At 34.6% G+C, this 24,754-nt stretch overlaps 1 protein-coding gene across 3 annotated transcripts in view; it reads right to left on the bottom strand.

Moving 5' to 3' along the window:
- The window catches only part of DENND5B (DENN domain containing 5B), a 269,467-nt gene that overhangs the window by 173,433 nt on the left and 71,280 nt on the right, over positions 1 to 24,754 (bottom strand). For 2 of the 3 annotated variants that reach the window (XM_077170450.1, XM_077170453.1), the window contains exons 2-3: positions 8,977 to 9,042; positions 6,240 to 6,349 (exon numbers count right to left, since the gene is read on the bottom strand). In XM_077170450.1, the coding sequence (XP_077026565.1) occupies positions 6,240 to 6,349; positions 8,977 to 9,042 (176 nt within the window). The remainder of the gene's footprint in view (positions 1 to 6,239; positions 6,350 to 8,976; positions 9,043 to 24,754) is intronic. The other variant, XM_077170452.1, reaches the window with a different exon arrangement.

The following is a 24,754-nucleotide window of genomic DNA, read 5'->3' on the forward strand; positions in this document are numbered from 1 at the left end:
TCAGTTATGCATTATCTATGGCTGCTTTTGCACTGCAAACAGCAGAGCTATGTAATTGTGACAAAAATCATATAGCCCACAATGCCTAAACTATTTACTATTTCTAGCACTTTTTTTGGGAAAAATTATAACCCTTGTTTGAAGCCACTAAATATTGGAGTGGCTTGTTATGCAACAAGAGATAACCAAAACCATTCCCTCACTTTCCTTAAGTGTCCATATAAATGCCAACTTGGGGAGGCTTTCCTTAACCTTTCTATAAAAAATGTTTTCTCCGCCTTTAAATATCACTAAAATGTCACTTTTCCTCTAAAAAGGCTTTATGGAATGTGGAAGCAATTAAAGTATTGTATTACTGTATACATACCTGCATGATATTTAGAGGACATTACTAGTATTCTTTAATTTTGTTACATCTCTAGATTGTAAACTATCCAAGGACTAGTACTACATTTAAATAACCTTAGACAGTCAAGAGTATCACATATGGAACTATCTGGGGCCATAATAAATGGTGATTGACAACAAGGCTATAAAACAAACTGTGAAGGTGAGCATTAGTCTCACAATGAAAATTCCTTTACAGTTCACATGACAATATAAGACTTGTTAGGAACTAAGGTAGCCTTACTTAATTTTTTTTCTATATGTTGACAAGCAAGTTATATATATTTGAGTAGATTAAGATACAGGCTTTGGTAAAACCCATGAACATGAACACTGGACTTGCTGGGGGAAAAATTACTTATTCCTATATTTTGGGGATAACTGCATAGGGAAAGGCATGTCAGGACTTTTTCAAAATTATACCTATAAATCAAAGCTGCTTTCATCACAAGAACAAGTCAATGAGATTCTCTGCTGATATTATGAATGACAATGTATCTGACACATTTACTATAGTCAGTAAAGACTGCAGAAGGGATGATTTGTGTCACCCTTGCTCCAAGCTAAGCTCAAATCTGTTTACCATAATGCATGGCACTTAAGTATTTGTTGAATAAATGAAAAAATGAAGGAACAAGGACACACACAAAAAAACAGCTAGAGTCGAGTGCCAGATTTAGTTCATCTCTTAATCTAGCCTCTAGTTCTTCTTTTACATCAAGTAGTCAATATAGCAATATAGTGCCCTTTCAACTCAATGGATTTCCTGATTAACTTGCCTAAAGCCACACACTCTCTACCCTCACACACTCTTGACCACTAACTTCTTTCACTTCCTTCATAGTGCTTAACAATACTTGGAATTATTTGTTTATATTTTTATTGTCTCCTACCTCTAAAATCGAAGAACACTGAAAGAGGCACTCTGGTTCTGTTTCCTGATGTACCCAAACACCTAAAACACTGCCTGATATAAAATATAAAATTAGAGATTATCTGTTCCTACAGTTCTCCAATCATGGCTATTCACTCCTCAATCACTAACTTTCACCAACGTCCCCCAACTACCAAACATTACAAATTTTCAATCACCCTTCTCCATAAGTATCCAATCACTGACCCGTACAGTCTACCACCTCTAAATCCTCTAATCCCTGCAAACCCCTGACTCATTCAGGCTTTTAGTCACAAAATCTTAAGAAGATCTGTCTCTGTAGATCTTTCTAAATACTGATTTCCTAAAACTATGGCACTCACCCACCTCACATATTCCCGCATTGTTATTCCACATAATCCTCCAAACACAACCTCCAGAGGTGTGGCATTAACCTCACCAATTCCCAAACCCCTGAAAAGAAAGGGGGGGAATATATATATATACACATAGTGCCCTGCAAAGTCAAGGTACAGACTTAATTTAACTGATAGGTTTTCCTGACACCATAAACCACAGAATTACAGCTCAAGCTGCTTTTGAATAGCCACTACATATTTCCTTAAGGGTCTGTATCTTTCTAGAGCACATACTCAAACACTTACAGGAAAAGCTTGCCAAAAATTGTACTCGAAGAGAAAAGTGACTTTCCATGCTATAGATAGCAGATGCACAAATTCTCCCTAAATTATCTTCCTGCAAAAAATAAAAAAATAAAAATAAAAAAACTTGAGAATTACATCTCTAATCCGGTAACCAAGAATTGGAAAATGCTATTGTTTTTTCATGTTTAAAAGAGAATTGTTATGTGAATTATTAGGAATTAAAAGTTCATTTTTCAGAAAACTTGAGATATATAGATCAAGATGTGCTCACACTGGCATTTAACAATATCTCGCTATCCCCTCACATTGCTATTTACTAGCAATATCTTCTCCCATCTCACCCTCCTACAACAAAACAATTAAAAATGAGAGTTATCATTGGTGACCAGATCATCTTGGCCAAAGTAGGCTCACTAACACTGTGTATCTCTCTAGGGTTAACTGATCAAATGTCTTTATAAACTCTGGTCTCCTTCAGTCAGTTTGGTTAGAATTTTAATAATTCTGTTTTCTATTTTCTATAGGTGTAAGACTATCCTGGCCTCTCCCTGATTATACACATAAAAATTATTCAGAAAACTCACAAACATTTGGTTAGTTTGTCAATCTGTCCATTCTTCATTACTATTCTCCCCTTCTTCCTTCCATCTATCTCTTCTCTCCTTTCTTCCTTCCTTTAATAAACATTTATTTTATGCTATGCACTGGATTACCTCTTGGGAACTCAAAAGACAAATATCACAAAAATCCCTTCTTTTGGGGAGCACACAGTAGGAAATACACACACATAAACCAATGGTTATGAAGTTATATGATTAGTGCTGCTCTGGAGTGTATTCAAGACGCTATAGAAATAGAGAAGAGAGAGCACCTAATTACTCTTGCTTAAGATACTTTAACAATGGAGGTGTCACTTGAACAGAAAGAAAACAGGACAGGGAGTATAGCTAGCAAGCATTTATTCAACAATTTGAGCCTCTACTATGTGCAAAACTAAGTATACAGTAATGAATAAGAGTGGCTGTTCATAGTCTTATGGTTCTTACTTTATAGAGGAGAGGTGATAACTAGCTGCATAATTATTTAATTGCAAATATAATAAGTACTACAGAAGGTATAAGATGTTAGAGAACCTAAGGGAACCTGAGTCTTGGGAGGATGGTGACAGGTGGTGGTCAAGGATGGTTTCATGGAGGAATTCATATTTAAAACGAAATCTGAGGGATCTACAAAAATCCACTTGGTGAAGGAGAAATGGAAGAGCCTTCTAGAAAGAAGAAACAGCAGAAAAAGAAGCTGTGAAAAATGGACTGAATAGGAGCAGGAGGCCAGTTAGATGATTACTGCAGGAGTCCACAGGTAAAAGAGACCACAACGGTCTAAACTAAAGTGAATATGTGGAAATAACAGAGAAGCAGATAGATAACTGATTGAATATAGGACAGTAAGAAAGTGAGAGCTTTCAAGAATGACATCCAAAATTGCTGCTTAGGCAACAGGGTGGAAGGTTGACTGAAGGAGGTGGGAAGACTATGAAATCAGATTTGGACATGCTGAGTTTGAGATGCTGTTGAAATATTCTAGATGTAATGTTAAGAAAGCAGGAATGCTTACTCAGCAATGGATAACAGCCTTATTCCTATATTTTATTGCAAACAATGAACTTGAAACTTGGATCAAAATAGGGGATTATTTTAATTCTATTATCAAATCTATTAATGTAACCCAGTAGTATCCATTTTAAATTCAACTGCTTGTTGAGTTTGCAAAAATTCTGCAGTTATTTTTTTCTTTGCATCTTGCAAGATGGGCACTGAATAGGTTTTTTTCAGTCAATCCTTCATCCTTTACTATTTGCTCATCATTCCACCCTACCTTCTTTTGTGATCAAAGTCAACAGTAAATTATATAAATTGTAAAGTTAGATTATAAAGAGCATTATAATTGTTAGTTATTATTCCTTTAACTACCTGGAATTTCATATATTAGAAGTTTCATTCAGGATAGATATACAAAATAGAATAATTGTATTTCGTATTGTTTATTTAAAAAGGGACCGATAATACTTTCTTCCTAACAATTTCTATGTTTAAGACATTATTAAGAATAAGATTATACAAAGTTATGAAACTAATGTACAGTTAGCCTAAAAGAGATCCCGAAAGATGGGGAAGGTGAGGGAACACAAGCTCTGTTTGCAATGTTTTGTTTTATTTAAGAGGAAAGACATAGATCTGAAGCAAACATGTCAGTGTTGACATGTAAGTTTAGGTGTGAGCATATGACTCCTTGTTGTACTGTTCTATTTTTTGGTACTTCAATTTCTTTTTTTCATAAAAACCTCTAAATCAGCAACCAGAAGTGACAGAAAAGTAACTGAGAGCCACTTTTGCCCATAACTTATATTTATTTTCTATTATATTTTCACTCATACAAATGGAATTTTTTTATTTAACAAAGTTCACTGCTTTGGGTGCTTAATTTGCATGTGAAAATACTGACCCTTATTTAAGGCTGGTTGTTAGAAGAAAGATTGATATTACAAAATGTGATGACTCAGAGAAGGTTTTTGCTAAAGGAAAGAACAAAGCTTTATACCTTTAGGTGGGAATAAACTGCAGCTTCATACAAATGTACTTACTAGTAAATAAAAGAAGAAACTAAGGGCTTTAAATCTCTGACTTAAATGCAGACTTGTTTAATGGGATGCTTTCCAGAAATTCTAATGGAGTGCCAGGAAATCCTTTTAGATTTGCAGCGATAAACAAACTGTTCTACAGTGCTCATGTGTTTATAGTTTCTGAGGGAAACTTTTGCTGCTGACATAAAATTACCTCAGAAGCAAGGGATGGAGAAAATATCAATGACAGATCAAGGAAGTTGATAATTGTCTTAAAGATTAATGTTCTGCAGATAAGGAAAAAGCTATTACCTATATCTTACTATTACTTCATTCAAATGATTAAAAAAAAAGAAAGGAAACTCATCAAGTGTAGTAGCATTGCTCCAAATGACTGTGGATTCACACTGTAGTAAGAATCTAATTTTGGAGATCATTCTGATTTTTTACTGATGAATTCATATTTTGAAATACCTTATTTAAGAAGATTAAGTATTATAATCTATTTATGTTCTTATCCATTTTCCATTGCTTCATTTAGACACTCTTTTCTTCAATCCCTTTCCATTAACTTGCTGGCATAAGCAGCTGATAATTTTTTTGTCTTTGCTGTTTGTTGACTATTTTAGTCAGTAGCTTGTTTGGGCTCCTCTAAGTCTCAGAAAGATAACTAACAGTTCTGTTCTAATTAATATCCATAGGGCTGTCTTCATCAAAGATGAAACAAGGTACCCACAACAGAAATTGGGATTTCTGATTATTTTGGTACAGTGTAACAATTTAGGAAGATAACTACCTGCCTGTGCTCTGGAAAGAATCAAAGTACTAACTGCCTCAAATATTTGTCCTCACAAAAAGTACCATGCTATTTTCTCCCTGATGCAAGCCACGACTGGAAAGAGTTTGCTGTGATGCAGAAATAACATGTAGGCTCTAAGGTGACTCACGTAATTTCTGGTATATGTCAAAACTGAGTTATCATAGTTTTTCTTTTGGGAAAGCAGCATGGTATGGGGAAAGAAATGAACTACAGAGTAAAAGTGATCTGGATTTAACCTCTAAGCTTTAGTGCATACCTCTGGCAAGCTATTTAACTTTTGTAAAATATGAGTACGAATCTTTACTGGGAACATATAAGTATATATATGAAAATTATACATGAAGTACCTAGCAGGCATTTACTAAATCTTACTTTCCTTCCCTTACAGTATCAGGTCAAAGTGGGTCCTTTGGCTCCACTTTTAAAATACTACTCAGAAAGATTTTATTCAAAAAAAGCATTATACCTGTCACAATGTTTCAGTTACCCTTTAATCACTTCTGGGTCAATCATGCCTGATTTCTGATCTGCTCATTTTGGGAACACCTGAGTTATATAATCACAGAGTTCATGGTGGTCCAAAACATTATCCAGCTTCTAAGCAGGACCCTTCTTAAAGATCTAAAAACTATGACCTACTTTATTTCTACAAACTCCTAAAGAGGATTTTAAATAAGCAATGGTAACTCATTATATTAATTCAAAATTTTATGAACAAGTTCCTACCATCTTACAGAATTATCTAGCTTATAGAATTGTTTAAAGGATTAAATTAAATGATAAAATGCAGACATCAAAATACAGTCACTTGCATTATCCTTCTAAAATAAAAGGGAGGGAAAAGAGTGAATGGAGAGAAAAGAAAGCACATACCATGTTCACTGCATCTTGATCAAAAGGGTTCCATTCTATATTCTGAGGATAGTGAGCCAGAACTTTGGATTTGAATGTTCTTCTCAAAGGACTCTGGTCAAAATTTTCACCTACAACAAGTAATTAATAATTAGTTACTATCTAGGATGCTTTCAAAAGCATGTCATGGTTTTGTTTTATTTTTTACACATATCGACTGATAATGTAGAAATCTGATTCAATTTCTACCTCCAAAAGTCTGAGTTTAAAAAGTAACAATGGACAATTGAAAAAAAACCATTAATAAGAGCTATGTATTTAAAACTTCAAAATCTTAATTGTAAAATCCTGGCTAGAAAATTGATACTAAAAATCAAAATATGCTAAAATATTCCCTCTTGTAATCTAATTATTAACCTAATTTCAATATGTGGCGATTAAAACATCTACACAGAAACATTTCATTCTTTAAATAAATTTATTTAATTAAGCCTGTATTTCATGTGAGCCTGAATTTTTACACATGGATAGAATACAATGAATGCTGTTATGCTAAAAAGGAAGCATTTTGCTTGAGTTTCCACAAAAATCTCTGATAAATGTAATTGCATCTCCAAGTTTTTACAGGCAACAGAATGAACAGAATTAGAAATATCATTGCTAAGTTATCTGGTTTAGTACAAAGAAAACATTAGATATACACCAACTTTTGTAAAGAAACAAGTTATTCTAAGCCAAATTCATTACCTGCCAAAACTTTTGAAAAATAAAATTAGGTTATACTTTTATTACTATATATAAGAAAGTTTAATAGTTGTCAGCTCTGTTTCTAACCTCTTGATAAAATTAATTCCCCCAAGTACTATTTTCCCAAAGGGTCTTAGTTTCATAAAATATTTTAATGTGGATGGACCTTAAATTCACAATGTTAAACATTGAGATTGAAAAATTAGAAGGTCTTAGGCCAATTTCATTGTTTCTTGCCTTTTCTACTTTTAAAATTCTAATCAAGTGCAAATAATAGGTGTTATATAAGAAGATAAATGTCATTTATCGGTATTTGTACAAGTAGGAACATCATAGAGAAACCTGATTTAACTACTCACACCAGTTTCCCATTTTGGACAAAAATAGAAAAAGATAGATGATAAAATGCCTTTAACTTGACAGGATCACAGAGGGAGGGAAAATTCGTCATTCTAAAATCTTGCTTAAGACTGTGCTATGAAACACACAGGTGCTTTCCTGAATAAAAGCACATAATTTAAATATACTTGCCAAACAACTAAACTACTATTTCTAATTAAAGCTCTGAGTTAATGATAATTTTTCTTTGGATTCCTCTTACTTATTTTGGCAAGTATTTTATATCTTTCTACTTCATACACTGATCTTATAAGACAGAGAGTCAAGTCCTTTTACCTCTAGAAGTAATCCCTGAGGAAAGTTTATAAATTTCTGCACCATACTCCTAGAGTACACAAATATAAAAAAAGTCAATGGAGTAACATGAAACTGTCCATGATAGCAGATTGAAAAACAGTCAGGGTTCAGAACTGTTAATTTTAGGGAGAGTAAATAATGTTCTCAAGCTGGTGGTAGATTCTCATGAGGACACTAAGAATACTTAGATTATTTACTTCTTTATTTAAAAATTTTCCAAAAAAAAGTTTTCACTTTATGTTGGAGAAGAAATAAAAATTGAAACAACAAAAATTACCTCCTGGTTCTAAAGGTCTATACTGGTGACTGTGCTATTTCCACAGTAACAGCGTATCCACAAAATAATACACAGCAATCAAGAAACCCTCTCCTTCATCTACCTTTAAATAACCGAAATGCTCATCTATTAATGTAAACAAAACATAAAACAAGGAGCAGGAAAAGCAGCACATGACCTAGAGTGTAACTTCTTTCAACTCTTACCTTTTAAGGAAGTCCTGCCTGTCTCTGGTTAAAAGAGTAATATTATCTTCATTCATAAATCAAGTTATTAATGCAAGAGGAGATAAATCAGAAAAGTCATGACTATGCCAGCCATTCTCATATAACTGTTGTGTTAACAAAGAACACCACCATTCTCCTGAGGCACAGGAAATCAATCAGAAGACAGAAAAGGAAAACCATATCCAGAGAGAAAGACTTTCACCAAAATCAAGACAAAACAAAAAAACCCAACAAAAATGATAACACAAATCTAACAAAACAAAAACAAAATCACCACCATCACTGCCAAAAAAAGGGGCAACAGGAAAGATCATTGCTATATATATATATATATATATATATATATACACACACACACACACACACATAGCTGTCTTGGCAAATATTATTTAGAGGAAAATTAGGAAAGAACCAACTATTTCAAAATTCTGATGCTACTGTTTAAGATTTTAGAATGAGTGGGGCCAGTGTTTAGGATTTAAAAATGTTGCAAGCACATATAGAGACTTAGTTTCAAGTAATATTGTCAAGTAACCTCCCAATTTAAGTTGAAACTAAGCTTTTCCTCTGAGAAACTAGGAACATCTGCCAAGAAAGCTAAAAGACAAATGAATAATTTCTGACAAGGCTTGAAGCAAATGACGTTTTTACAGAAATTAAGATCAGATTAGAGAACAGAAATAAAAATAATACCTTCAAATTTGTCCAAGATAAAATGAATAAAGAAACATTCACAATGGGCTTGGGGTGAATTAAAATAATAATTTCTAAACCCCCAACTTTTTCTTTCTTTGTTTTTTTTTTTTTTTACCTGAAGTCGTATTTGTAGCATCTTGGCTCTTGCCATGACGATCTGCTTCTAGCCATTGGTACAAAACTACATAATGTAACAGAAACAAAAAAGCTTTTATGAACAAAGAAACAAAAACAAACAAAAATGACTTTGAAGAATGGAAAATGAGAATAAAAAAATTAAAAGCCATTAAATGTGAGACATTAACACCAATGGAATGCACGTTAACAGCAATTAGTAATAAGAAAGCAAAGGTAATAGATAACTGTATTTTAATGTAATAAGTGAAGTATTTTAAAATATCTATAACAGTTTTTTGTATAGTAAAATACAAATGATTTTTTTCTTAATGCTAACTTTAAGGGAAACATCAGGAGAAAACTAATCCTTCTAAAGTCAGATACAACAAAGTATGATAGTAAGGCTAAATGACCAACCTTTAAAATTACATTCCAATCAATGCATATCTGTTAAAATGGCTAAAATCCAAACAATTGACTGTACAAAATGCTGACAAGGATTTGGAGCAATAACACTTCTAATTTATTGCTGGTGGGAATGCCAAATAGAACAGTCATTTTGAAGGACTGTTTGCCAATTTCTTACAAAGTGAAACATGATTTTTAGAGTCCAGGAGTAATGCTGTTACATATTTACCCAACTGCTTTGAAAACATGCTTACACAAAAACTTTCACATGAATGTTTATAGGAGCTTTATCCATAATTTTCAAACATTGGAAACAACTAAGATATCCTTTAACAGGTAAATGGATAAACTGTGGCACTTTTTTAAAAAGTGGTACTGGGTTATGTTTCAAACTATAAAATAAATATCCACGAACCCATACTGGTGGGAATATACATATATAATTTATAAATTACAAATGATAACTTATATTATACATAAATATAAATTCCAAATAATTTATGCACATACTCCACCCTCAAGAAGGTGAAAAGTAACTCCCTATTCTTCAGGTGTGGGCTGTGTATAGGGACTTTTTTCCAGAGTACACAACTGAAAAAGATGGGGGTGGGGCAGATTCACTTTACAGATGAGAAACCTGACAACCACACCTCAAATCCAGGTGATCAAGGTCACATTAACAGTCTTAAATCATATACACAGTATGTATCCTTGATCTGATGTAAAGGAAATGGTACTTTTCCTTAGTTATTTTCCTCTTAAAATCCATAATCCCTGTCTAATCATGAGAAAAAAATGAGACAAATTCCAACAGAAGGGAATTCTACAATATACCTGACCAGTAATCCTCAAAACTGCCAATGTCATCAAAAACAAGGAAAATCAGGCAGACTGAGAGAGCCAAAAGAAGCAGAGGGAGACATGACAACTAAATATACTGTAGTATCCTGGATGGGCTCTGTGATGGTTAGGTTCTGGTGTCAACTTAGCCAAATGATTATGTGCAGTTGTCTGGTCAGGTAAACAGGCCTGACCGTTGCTGCAAGGATATTTTGTGGCCGGTTGATTAAATCATCACCCAGCTGATTGCACCTGTGCTGATTACATCTGTGATCAACAAAGATGTGCCTCCCACAACAAGATAATCCAAATCCCCTGTGGAGTTCCTCCAGACCCTTCATTAAAGTCTCCAATCTCACAGTCTGCCTTACGGATTCTGGACTCTTCCATTCCCACAGTTGTGTGAGACACCTTTATAAATCTCATATTTACAGATCTCTCCTGTTGGTTTTATTTCTCTAGAGAGCCCTGACTAATACAGGATCCTAGATAGAAAAAGGACATTAGGTAAAAACTAAGAAAATCTAAATAAATTATGGACTTTAATAATGTATCAATATTGGTCCATTAATTATAATGAATGTACCATACTAATATGTTAATAACAGTGTGTGTGTTGGGGGTAGAGTATACAGTTAACTTTCATCTCAATTTTTCTATAAATCTAAAACTGCTCTAAAAAAATAAAGTCTATTAAACAAATTCTAATGTTTAAGTTAAAGATAAAAGCATTTATTATATTCAATCTTATATGTAATCTGCCTTTTGTAAATGTGCTCTATGCACAAATAAGCTGGAATTTGCTCGGCACTGAGCTCTCATTTAATGAACTCTCTTCTTAAGCACTACTAACTGGGAAGTGCCAACTCTTGGAGGAGCATTTACTACTGTAAGGACACAGTCTATAATTAAATTCACATTAGAGCTTTGTAACTTAGCAACTCAAAGGGTGTTATAACCTCTGGATATCTTTTTATAGGTTATTCAGATGCTTACATCTTTAAAGACACATCAGAGACTTTCCTTTATTGGTTAAAATAATGATAATGTAGAATACTGAGATGGTTTAGAGCTGTATGCAATCCCCAAAAAAACATGTTCTTAAACTTAATCTATTCTTATGTGTAGGAACCCACTGTAAGTATCATCTGCTGATGAGGCTACTTCAATTAAGGTGCAGCCCATCTCAATCAAGATGGGTCTTAATCCTATTACTGGAGTCCTTTATAAGCAGAATAAAATTCAGACAAGAGAGACAAACAATCAGAAGTTGAAAATCAACAGAACTAAAAGAGAAGGGTGAGGCCAGGAGAGGCTGCCACATGACAGAGGAGTCAAGAACCAAGAATACCACTCTTTTGTGAGAAAGCATCACCCAATGATGCCTTGATATGGGCTTTTTTCTGGCCTCAAAACCTGAGCCATTAAATTCCCACTGTTTAAGCCATCCCTTTTCATGGTATTTGCTTGAGCAGCTTATGAAACTAAAACAGGTAACAACAAGCCAGGGATCTTTCTTCTCCCCAAGGTTTGAATGATCCCAGGACAATAACAAGGCTACACTTGTATTTTATAGCTACATAGATACCGATATTGTGAAAGTTCTGTATCCCAAAGGAGGCTGTGAGGAGCTTTGCATGCTAACTCCCACCCCATTCCAAAGCAACAAGAACAAAAACAAGGGGCTGGGAAAATTGCCTACAGAACTCCTAAACCGGAACAGAGGAATTTATTCATTATAAATGCCCAAGGTCACCCCGAAATCATCCAGCAACCCCTAGAAATTATCTGGATTTCTAGGGACAGCCAGGCTGGTGAACGGATATACATTAAGGATGGATGGCTTAATATAGACCTTCTGAATAGACTCCAAACATAAATTCAGTATGTCCACAGTCAGTGCACTCCTCCGAAGACATACAGCAGTACAGAACACACTTCTGGGAAGCAAACTATTATTATCATTGGGACTAATATGAAATAACACCCATTAATACATAATACAAGTATCTTTTTCTTTATAGTAAAAAAGAGCATATTAGATCATGATACTAAAATCTCCCCATTTGGAAAAACAAGCATGAACTTTACAACTGACACTGACTGAGCATCACTCTTACCAAAATTAGACACAAAGTAATCCATTAACTAAGTATAAACTCTTAAATGTGTTCAGGGTTATCAATAGGCATAACTGTCAATAATTCAGATTATTTCTTATAGTCCTTGTTTCTGGTTCTATGAGAGAAAAATCAAACAGGAAAACAAGTATGAACACTATTGCAGGTCAATTTACTCCATTCGGTTACAGAGAATTTTATATAAGCAAAAATCATTTTAATAGATTTAGATGTTCATTATCTTATCTTTGCCTCTAGGTTACCAAAGCCAATTCACCACAGTTTAAATAATCCAGAGAGTTTCCAGTAAAATAAATGCATCTGTTTCATTCAAAGATATAATGTGAATCACCATTAGATAAAATATGGGTTTTAAAGTCTACTTTATAGCAAATATATTTTTAAAATAATGTATATGTAGACCAATATTTATAGCAGTGTTATTCATAACAGCCAAATTTCCATTAGCAGATGAATGGATAAACAAAATGTGATATATAAAATGGAACATTATTCTGCCTTAAAAAGGACACTACATGGATAAACTGTGAAGACATCATGTTGAGTGAAATAAATTAGAAACAAAGGCAAAGATATTATATGATTCCACTTATGTGAAATAGTAGCCTTGGCACTGCTCCAAAATGCAAAATATTCTTTGGAAAGGAGTCAGTCAATCAGTCCTGCTTTATTGTCTAGAGCCTGCACATATAACAAGTTTGAGTTTTTGCCAAATAACAGGAATAAGCAAAATGCTAAGAGTATTCCAGATCTTCTTCAATCTTCCTTGGTGTAAAATCCAGGAGCATGAGAGGCCAGAAGTTAGAAGTGGATTCTGTGAAAGCATTTCTATAAGAGACTTTTTGCACTTGAGCTGGAACTCAGTTCAATAACCCAGAGACTCTGTATCTGTGTGGCTTTCAGCCCCCATTCTGTGGAAGAGGTTGCATTTAAAATGAATCATGAATAACTAAAGGGCTCTAGACCAATTAGAATAACAAATGTATACAAAGTATAGGACTGGGAAATTAGAGTAGAAATGTAATCTGGCCTTGGATTAACTGGAGTTTTTAGGTCTAGGTTAAGGACTCTAGACGGAGCTCTTAAAGCATTGAAAGAATTCATTCATCAGCTCTAGTAGCTTAGTCATTAATTTTTCATGATTTTCTGTATGTAGGATCATGTCATTTGCAAACAGTGACAGTTTTACTTCTTCCTTTCCAATGTAGATGCCTTTTATTTATTTTTCTAGCCAAACCGCTCTGGCAAGAACTTCCAGTACAATGTTGTATAACAGTGTTGGCAGTGGGCATCCTTAGATCAGTATCCTTGTTCCTGATCTTAGTTTCTGATCTTAGAGGGAAAGCTTTCAGTCTTTTACCACTAAATAGAATGTTAGCTGTGGGCTTTTCATATATGCTGTTTATCATGTGGAGGAAGTTTCCTTCTATTCCTTGTTCTAAGTGTTTTTATCAAGTAGAGTTGCTGGATTTTGTCAAATGCCTTTTCTGCATCAACTGAGATGACAATGTTTTTTTTTTTCTTCATTGTGTTAATGTGGTGTATTAATTAATTTTTCTTATGTTGAACCAAGCTTGAATACCAGGATTAAACACCAACTGATCATGGAATATAATTCTCTTAATATGCTATTGGATTCAGTTTGCTAGTATTTTGTCAAAGATTTTTATATCTATATTCATAAAAGACATTGGTCTATAGTTTACTTGTGGTATCTTTATCTGGCTTTGACATGAGGGTGATGGTAGTACAACATTGTGAACATAATTAACAGCATTGAAATAGATATCTGAATATGATTAAATAAGGAAATGTTAGATTGTATATTTGGTAACAGAATAAAATGTAAAAAAAAACCATGTGTTACACTATACTGTGAACTCTAAGTTAAACCATGTTTATAGCTAAATAACAGTTAACAGTTAATAGTACAATTATAAAAATGTGCTATATCAATTGTGACAAACATTCTGCCTATGCAAGGGAGTAGTGGAGTCGTATATGAGAATCCTATACCTTATGCATGATTGTTCTGCAAACCCCATCTCTAATAAAGAATAAAAAAACCAAAAAATAAAATGAGGGGGAAAAAAAGGGAGAAGGACTTGGCAATACAGAAGTCACGAGTGACATTGGCAAAAGTGGCATGGATGAAAGTGTGATTGGAGTTGTCCCAAGAGAAAATGGAGAGGAAGAAGAGGCAAAACTCTTTTGAAGAGCTTTTGCTGGAAAGATAAGAGAAATGGACAGCATTAGGTACACAATCCAGGTAACCATATTTCCTATCACCAGTGCATCTTATCCTCTTTTATACATGGCACTGAAACTTTTCCAAACCATTCCTATCTTCTAAGTACCACTGGTTCTGTATCTGTAACAGACTGTGGGTGCTCACTGATATCAATGTTCTCCTCTCTGTTCCAGCCCCCCTGCATCTTGGAAGGGGCCATATGACTAGTTCTTGGTAAAGAAATGTGTACAGAAGTGATATGTGTCACCTCTTAGTTGAGACACATCAGGTGTCTTCTGCCATCCACCGGCTGAATACAAATGCAGATGAAGTCTTAGAAGATGAGATAGTCACACAATGTAAGAAGCGTGGGTTACTGAAGGACTGTAAAGTAGAGCCCTTACCCTCTGTAACAATTACCTATTTGTGTTTCTGCATTAACCTGAATTTTTTTCTATTAATTTTTAATTTTTTTTAAAAATAACAAACCAATGCAAACATTCTTAACTTTTGATCATCCCATTCTACATATATAATCAGTAATTCATAATATCATGACATAGTTGCATAATCATCATCATGATCATTTCTTAGAACATTTGCATCTATTCAGAAAAAGAAATAAAAAGAAAACAAAAAAATTCAACATACCAAACCCCTTACACTCCCTTTCATTGATCACCAGCATTTCAAACTAAATTTATTTTAACATTTGTTTCCCCTACTATTTATTTTTATTTCATGTTTTACTCGTCTGTCGAAAAGGTAGATAAAAGGAGCATCAGACACAAGGTTTTCACAATCACAGTCACACTGTGAAAGCTATATCATGAGACAATCATCTTCAAGAAACATGGCTACTCCATGTTTCTAGATGATGATTGAACAATGATATAGCTTTCACAATGAGACTCTGTAAATGTGAAAACCTTGTGTCTGATGTTCCTTTTAGCTACTATATCAACAGAAGAAAAAACATGGAATAAAAATAAATAATAGGGGGGAACAAATGTTAAAATAAATTTAGTTGGAAATGCTAGTGGTAAATGAAAGCGAGGGGTAAGGGGTATGGCATGTATAATCTTTTTTTTTCTCTATTATCGTTTTATTTCTTTTTCTGTTGTCTTTAATTCTTTTTCTGAATCGATGCAAATGTTCTAAGAAATGATGAATATGCAACTATGTCATGATATTAAGAATTACTGATTGTATATGTAGAATGGAATGATATGTTAATGTTTTGTTTGTTAATTTTTAATTAATAAAAAATAATAAAAAAAAAGAAACATGGCTACTGGAACACAGCTCTACATTTCAGGCAGTTCCCTGCAGCCTTTCCATTACATCTTGACTAACAAGGTGATATCTATTAAATGTGTAAGAATAACCTCCAGGATAACCTCTCAACTCTGTTTGGAATCTCTCAGCCACTGACACTTTATTTTGTCTCATTTCTCTCTTGCCCCTTTTGGTCGAGAAGGTTTTCTCATTCTCTTGATGCTGAATCTCAGCTCATTCTAGGATTTCTGTCCCACATTGCCAGGAAGGTCCACACCCCTGGGAGTCATGTCCCACATAGACAGGGGGAGGGTGGTGAGTTCGCTTGCTGTGTTCGCTGGAGAGAGAGGCCACATCTGAGCAACAAAAGAGGTTCTCTTGGGGGTGACTCGTAGGCCTAATTTTAAGTAGGCTTGACCTATCCTTCATGCCAGTACCATGCTGTTTTGACCACTGTAGCTTCATAATACGCCTTAAAGTCAGGTGGCCATGAGACCTCCGCTTTCATTTTTTTTCTCACGATACTTTTAGCTATTCAGGGCACCCTGCCCTTCCAGATGAATTTGGTTATTGGTTTTTCTATTTCTGAAAAGTAAGTTGTTGGGATTTTAATTGGTATTGCATTGAATCTGTAAATTAATTTAGGTAGAATTGACATCTTAACTATATTTAGTTCTCCAATTTCATTTTTTTTCTCAGGATACTTTTACTATTCAAGGCACCCTGCCCTTCCAGATGAATTTGGTTATTGGTTTTTCTATTTCTGAAAAGTAAGTGGTTGGGATTTTAATTGTTATTGTATTCAATCTGTAAATCAATTTAGGTAGAATTGACATCTCAACTATATTTAGTCTTCCAATCCATGAACACAGTATGCCCTTCCATCTATTTAGGTCTTCTGTGATTTCTTTTAACAATTTCTTGTAGTTTTCTTTGTATACGTCTTTCATATCTTTAGTTAAATTTATTCCTAAATATTTTATTCTTTTCATTGCAATTGTAAATGGAATTCTTTCCCTGATTTCCCCCTCAGACTGTTCATTACTAGTGTACAGAAACACGACAGATTTTTGAGTGTTAATCTTGTAACCTGCCACTTTGCTGTACTCATTTATTAGCTCTAGCAGTTCTGCTGTGGATTTTTCAGGTTTTTTGACAAATATCTGCAAACAGTGAGAGTTTTACTTCTTCCTTTCCAAATATGATGCCTTGTATTTCTTTCTTAGCTAATTGCTCTGGCTAGAAATTTGAACACAACGTTGAGTAACAATGGTGATACTGGACATCCTTGTCTTGTTTCTGATCTTATGGAGAAAGTTGCAGTTTTTCCCCATTGAGGATGATGTTAGCTATGGGCTGTTGATATATTCCCTTTATCATTCTGAGGAAGTTCCCTTCTATTCCTATCCTTTGAAGTGTTTTCAACAGGAAAGCATGCTGAATTTTGTCAAATGCCTTTTTTGCATCAATTGAGATGATCATGTGGTTTTTCTGCTTTGATTTGTTGATATGGTGTATTACATTAATTGATTTTCTTATGTTGAACCACCCTTTGCATACCTGGGATGAATCCTACTTGGTCATGATATATAATTCTTTTAATGTGTTGCTGGATTTGATTTGCTAGAATTTTGTTGAGGATTTTTGCATGTATATTCACTACAGAGATCGGTCTGTAGTTTTCTTTTTTTGCAATATCTTTGTCTGGCTTTGGTATGAGGGTGATGTTGGCTTCGTAGAATGAGTTAGGTAAGTTTTCCTCCTCTTCCATTTTTTTTGAAGAATTTGAGCAGTATTGGTACTAATTTTTCCTGGAATGTTTGGTAGAATTTCCATGTGAAGCCACCTGGTCCTGTAGTTTTCTTTTTGGCGAACTTCTTAATGACTGATTCAATTTCTTTACTTGTGATTGGTTTGTTAAGGTCGTCTATTTCTTCTCAAGTCAAAGTTGGCTGTTCATGCCTTTCTGGAAAGTTGTCCATTTCTACATTGTCATATTTATTAGCATAAAGTTGTTCATAGTATCCTCTCATTACTTCCTTTATTTCTGTGGGGTTAGTGGTTATGTCTCCTCTTCCATTTCTGATTTTATTTATTTCCATCTTCTCTCTTCTTTTTGTCAATATTGCTAAGGGTCCATCAATCTTACTGATTTTCTCACAGAACCAACTTCTGGTTTTGTTGATTGTCTGAATTGTTTTCATGCTCTCAAGTGCATTTATTTCTGCTCTAATCTTCATTATTTCTTCCCTTTTGCTTGCTTTGGGGTTAGTCTGTTGTTCTTTCTCTAGTTCTTCCAAGTGGACAGTTAATTCCTTGATTTTTGCTCTTTCCTCTTTTTGATATAGGTATTTAGGGCAATAAATTTCCCTCTAAGCACTGCCTTTGCTGCATCCCATAAGTTCTGATGTGTTTTCATTTTCATTTGCTTCAAGATATTTACTGATTTCTCTTGCAATTTCTTCCTTGACCCACTGGTTGTTTAAGGGTGTCTTGTTGAACCTCCATATATTTGGGAATTTTCTGGCAAAGAAAGTGTTTTGCATGATTTCAATCTTTTTAAATTTACTGAGACTTGCTTGGTGACCCAGCATATGGTCTATCCTTGAGAATGATCCCTGAGAAAAAGGTGTTGTTGTGAGTGTTGTGGGGTGTAATGTTCTATAAACATCCGTTAAGTGTAGCTCACTTATTGTAGTATTCAAATTCTCTGTTTCTGTATTGATCCTCTGTCTAGATGTTCTATCCATTGATGAGAGTGGGGAATTGAAGTCTCCAACTATTATGGAAGATGTGCCTATTTCTCTTTTCAGTGTTTGCCTCATGTATTTTGGGAGCATTCTGGCTGGGTGCATAAATACTTATGATTGCTATGTCTTCTGGTTGAACTGTTCCTTTTATTAATACATAGTATCCTTCTTTGTCTCTTTTAACCATTTTACATATGAAGTCTAATTTGTTGGACATTAGTATAGCTACTCTTGCTCTTTTCTGATTGTTATTTGCATGAAATATCTTTTCTCAACCTTTCACTTTCAACCTATTTTTATAACCTATGTTTATCCTTGGGTCTAAGATGTGTTTTCTGTAGACAGCATATAGATGGGTCCTGTTTTTTTTAATCAGTTCTGCCAGTGTATGTCTTTTGATAGGTGAGTTTAATCCATTACCATTTGGATTTTATGTCATATTTAATTTTTCTTCTTTTTACCCTTTACTCAGAGTCTTCATTTCTACACTCTTCTCCACACCTCTCTCTCCTGTCTTTTTGTTTCTGTCTCTAGTGCTCCCTTTAGTATTTCTTGCAGAGCCAGTCTCTTGGTCACAAATTCTCTCAGTGATTTTTTTGTCTGAAACTATTTTAATTTCTCCCTCATTTTTGAAGGACAATTTTGATGGATACAGAATTCTTGGTTGGCAGTTTTTCTCTTTTAGTAATTTAGATATATTATCCCACTATCTTCTTGCCTCCATGGTTTCTGCTGAGAAATCTACACATCGTCTTATTAGGTTTTCTTTGTATGTGACGGATTGCTTTTCTCTTGCTGCTTTCAAGATTGTCTCTTTCTCTTTGACCTCTGACATTCTGATTAGTAAGTGTCTTGGAGTATGTCTATTTGGTCTATTCTCTTTAGGGTACACTGTACTTCATGGATCTTTAATTTTAAGTCTTTCATAAGAGTTGGGAAATTTTCAGTGATAATTTCCTCCATTAGTTTGTCTCCTCCTCTTCCCTTCTCTTCTCCTTCTGGGACACCCACAACACGTATATTCATGCACTTCATATTGTAATTCAATTCCCTGAGTCCCTGCTCAGATTTTTTCATTCTTTTCCCTATATTTTCTTTTGCTTGTCGGATTTCAGATGTTCTGTTAACCTGAATTTTAATTTGTCATAGTTTTGACTATCTCATTATATTACCAACCTTTGACTAAATTGTCTTTCCTATTTTTTTGTAACTTTACACTTTACCTAGTATTGTGTTCAAATATAGTTCAAAGGAAGACTCTTCAATATAGAATAGAATTTGCTCCTTTTTAAAGGATGCTCTCTATCTTTCATAAAAAAGCCATGTACCAGCTACTAAGCTACTAGCAAAGCCACAATTCTAATACCATGACAGGACTGTCAGCTTTTCTAAACACATAACCTCCAAATTCAGTCAGCTATCATTGACATTATGCTGGTTCTATTAAAAAAGAAAAGCTAGGTTTTAATCCTGATTCGATTTTTGTTTGTGTTCTTTATCACCATCATGATATAATGTTAATCCTCTGCCTTCTGGATGTTTCTCTATCCCTTTCTGGGAATTTTACCTGTTTTTTTTTGTTGTTTATATGTTTTAAAGTAGTATTCATTCTGACTGTGTTAAGAGAGAATGCAAGTATAAATTAGTGAAACTTTGTTTACTGCCTATATGTTAACATTAAAAAATAAAACTATCTGACAATAGTCAAGATATAAGTATTATTGCTTTTCAGTCTATCTAGAATGATATTCTTCTTTTTTTAAAATGTTTTTATTGTTAAATATAACATATATACAAAGATAAGAAAGAAAAAGCAATGATTTTCAATGTATACTTCAACAAGTAGTTGCAGAACGGAATTCAGAGTTTCTTATGGATTACCATTCCACTATTTCAGATTTTCCCTTCTAGCTCCTCCAAAACACTGGAGCTAAAAGAAATGCATATTTTTAATTTTAGTGAAAAAAAAAAACAACTCATATATACAAAAAAAGCAATAAATTTCAAAGTACAGCACAACAATTAGTTGTAGACCAGATTTTAGAGTTTGGTATGGGTTACAATTCTGGAATTTAAGTTTTTACTTCTAACTTCTCCAAGATACTGGAGACTAAGATTTCACAATCACACTCTTTTGTTAAACCCTAAATTCTCTGCATAACTCCACCATCACCTTTGATCTTCCTCCCACCCTTTAGGGGCATTTGAGCTATGCCCATACTAACTTTTTCATGTTGGAAGGGGCTGTTAGTAATATGGGATGGGATCCATCTGGAGGTTGTAGGTTTCTGGAAAGTTACACTAGTGCATGGAACCTTTGTAGAACCTTATATAATGCCCTAGGTGTTCTTTAGGATTAGCAGGAATGGTTGTGGTTGTGGTTTGCCATGTTATGATAGGTAGCAATGTGTAACTAGAGCATGCATAAGAGTGACCTCCAGCATAGTATCTCGACTCTATTTGAACTCTCTCAGCCACTGATATCTTATTCGTTACACTTCTTTTACCCGTTTTGATTAGGATGGCATGGTGCCAGGGTCAGGTTCATCCCTGAGAGTTATCTCCCACACCACCAGGGAGACTTTCACCCTTGGATGTTATGTCCGATATAGGGGGAGGGCAATGATTTCACTTGCAGAGTTGGGCTTAGAGAGAGTGAAGCCACATCCGAGCAATGAAAGAAGTCCTCTGGAAGTAACTCTTAGGTATACCTATGAGTAGGCTAAGGTTCTCTGCTACATATACAAACTTCACAAGAGCAAGCCTCAAGATCAAGGGTTTGGTCTATTGATTTGGGTGTCCCTAATGTTTGACACAGTAATAGGGATTTCCCCTGAGGCAAAGTTTAATAGTTCCATATTTTTCTCCCATCGCTCAAAGTACTTTGTCAATAGCTTCTGATTATATGATTAATATACTCTGTGATGTATCTAGATATTATATTAAGCTATAGAGGATTAAAGGCCCTCATTCTTATTCTGGGTTCCCTGTGTTTGGACTGTTTAAATGATCTTGTCCAGACAGGTGAGTTAGATTATGTGCTATGGGAAATTAAGGTTCTGGACAAAATAAACCTTTCTTCCTTTGGTCTCAAAGAGTAGATGAAGTTCTAAAATGCAGACAATGTCTTCCTAACCCCTTTACAGAATGATATTCTTGCCCTTCTGTTCATAAAACATCAAATTCAGAAATACAGAAAACTCTACTGCAATTATTAGTCAAATCATTATCTATGATGGATAGATACAACGGACTACTGAGCAGTCACAAGAAGGAATGAAATGTGAGGCATGCAACTATATGAATGAACCTTAAGGACTCAGAAACAAAAAGACAAATATTATCATGCCTCACTCACATGGACTAACTATAACATAAAACTTGGTGAAATGAAGTCAGGAGCATGGGTTATCAGATTGGGGCCTACTGTAAAGGGTCCAAGATTGTAAGCTCTTACAGCAGTCACACATATTCAGGAGTTGTAACTGTTGTTTCTACATTCTGAGATACTGAGCTGTTTGTATTTAACCTGAAACTTCAGGTATGACATCTAAAACTCAAAGTTAGAGCTCTGAAGCTATGAAAGTCAAAAGTACCCCATACAGGAACTGTTTAAAAAGCTGAAAAGGGGATCAGACTTCAACTAGACATATGAAGAAAGATGATCTGATAGGACTAAGGTAGATTAGAATTCAGGGTAAAAAATACTACTGTCGATATTTTAAACTTCAACTTCTGTCTGAGCCCAAAGGGAGAAATGTTTATTTGGTGCAAAATTTATATTTGGGATAGTGCATTACCTAATTTAATTGTATGGTCAATTTAGCTGAACACCACAAGTACATGGAATTGTGAATAGGCGTGAGATTTGGTTGGGTTTCCAGGTAGTGCGATGCCTGGATATATCCCAGAGTGATCTGAACAATGAATAAAGTAGTATTTGCAAAGTCTCCTTAGGAGAATGGGGAGAAAAGAGGAAATATTCAACTTCCCCATTTGGAGAATTTCTGATAGGCTTGCAAGCAGCAGGGACAACTAGACCAATGGACCCCGCCCTCAATTTTGGGGTTCGCCCCTGTGAAACTTATTTCTACAAAGGAGAAGTTAAACCTAATTAAAATTATGTCTAAGAGCCACCTCCAGAGAACCTTGCTCAATGCGGTATATCTCTCTCTCTCTCTCAGCCAACAAGGCAAGTGAACTCATTGCCCTTCCCTCTAAGTAGGACATGACTCTCAGGGGTGTAAATCTCCCTGGCAATATGGGACAGAAATCCCGGGATATGCGGAGACCTGACATCAAGGGATTGGGAAAGCCTTCTTGACCAAAAGGGAGAAGAGAGAAATGAGACTACATAAAGTTTCAGTGGCTGAGAGATTTCAAACAGAGTCAAGAGGTTATCCTGTAGGTTATTCTTATGCAGTATATAGATATCCCTTTTTAATTTATGGTGTATTGGAGTAGCTGAAGGGAAGTATACGAAACTGCTGAACTGAAACTGTGTTCTAGTAGCCTTGATTCTTGAAGACTATTGTATAAGGACATAACTTTTACAATATGAATGTGTGATTGTGAAAACCTTGTGTCTGAAGTTCCTTTTATCCAGGGTATGGACAGATGAGTAAAAAAATAAGGATAAAAAAATAAATAATAGGGGGGATAAGGGATAAAATAAATTGGGTAGATGGAAAAAAAAAGAAAGCAGTTAATATTTAAGTGTGGATTTCAGAAGAAAGCTATGGACTAGAGATATAAAAATGGTAACAGCAGCCTATAAAATAACTGGGTGTCTGACATCAGAGCAGAAAAGAGTTACAGAAAATTTTATAACCTTGTCCATTCGAAGGTTAGATGAACCCATTATTTCTTTAAGGAAATAATAGGTCAAGAATCCCAAGATGTGCAGCTTTAGGACCACAATTTCACTTTAGTATTTCACTGGGGCATTCCAAGTTCCAAAAAAGAATGCAACAACCATCACACAAGAAAACACCCTACAAAAAATGCCCAATACAATATTATATGCATCTTATTAAGAATCTCTTGTATTACATTCTTTTTTTTTTTTTTTTTTTTTTTTTTTTTAAAGACAGAGAGAAGGAAGGAAGGATAGAAGGAAGGAAGGGAGGAAGAAAGGGAAACATCTTTTAAACATTTTCTTGTTTTATTGTATTTTGTTTCTCCGTTTTTGTTACATGGGCTGGGGCCGGGAATCGAACCGAGGTCCTCCGGCATAGCAGGCAAGCACTTTGCCCGCTGAGCCACCGCGGCCCGCCCTTGTATTACATTCTTAAAAGTAAAGAGATTAAAAACAGATATAGCCATATTTGCAATATTAATAGCTACTACTTTGAATTTTACCTACTGCCACCCATTAGTACATCTGTCCTTTATTCTATTATTGTCTACAAATAGAGGATCAATTGTAGATCTCTGCATTGTGGAAAACTAAACAACATAATAACTTAATTCCGTTTTAAAGGGATCTGAATACAGAGTAGAATTATACTAGTAATGCATCTGAGGAGAAACATAAAAAAATAATAATATATGGGTAAATTGCAGGATATCTGTGAAAAGCCTGAAATTGTATACATTTTGCATGTGCATACATTTTTCTAGAAAGAAGGTTCAAGACATTTTTTTTTTATTCTCAGTAGGATTTATGATCCCCAAATAGTCTAAACCTCTCAGGTTAAGGTAACATTGCTGAAGACCTGAAAATCAAAATAAACCACAATTCAGTGTGTCGGAACTGAGCAATTACTGGATTTTTAAAATATAACACACCGTCATGCCCTGTAAAAGCAACTTCACTGAAGGAGGAAATTTGTCAAGTTCAAGCCACATTCATACAAGATGAAAACTTTCTAGTGAAAATAAGCTCCAAATAATTTCTTCAACAAAATAAGTACACTTGAGCTTTAAACTTTAGGGGAAACCAAGCCTGGGATCTCAAGTTTAAGTTACCTCTGTCAAAGTCATCAGTGAGATCAATGACTAACTCCTGGGTTTCTAGTAATCGGCCAAAATTCAGTTCCTATTTTACTGAAGGCAACTAAAACAGTCATTTAAGTTATGAGAAATGGAAGAAAGATCTTAACCTATTAAGGGAAGAAGAGGCAGCTT

Source organism: Tamandua tetradactyla, chromosome 7 (genome assembly GCF_023851605.1).
Source record: "Tamandua tetradactyla isolate mTamTet1 chromosome 7, mTamTet1.pri, whole genome shotgun sequence".
NCBI classification, from domain to species: domain Eukaryota; kingdom Metazoa; phylum Chordata; class Mammalia; order Pilosa; family Myrmecophagidae; genus Tamandua; species Tamandua tetradactyla.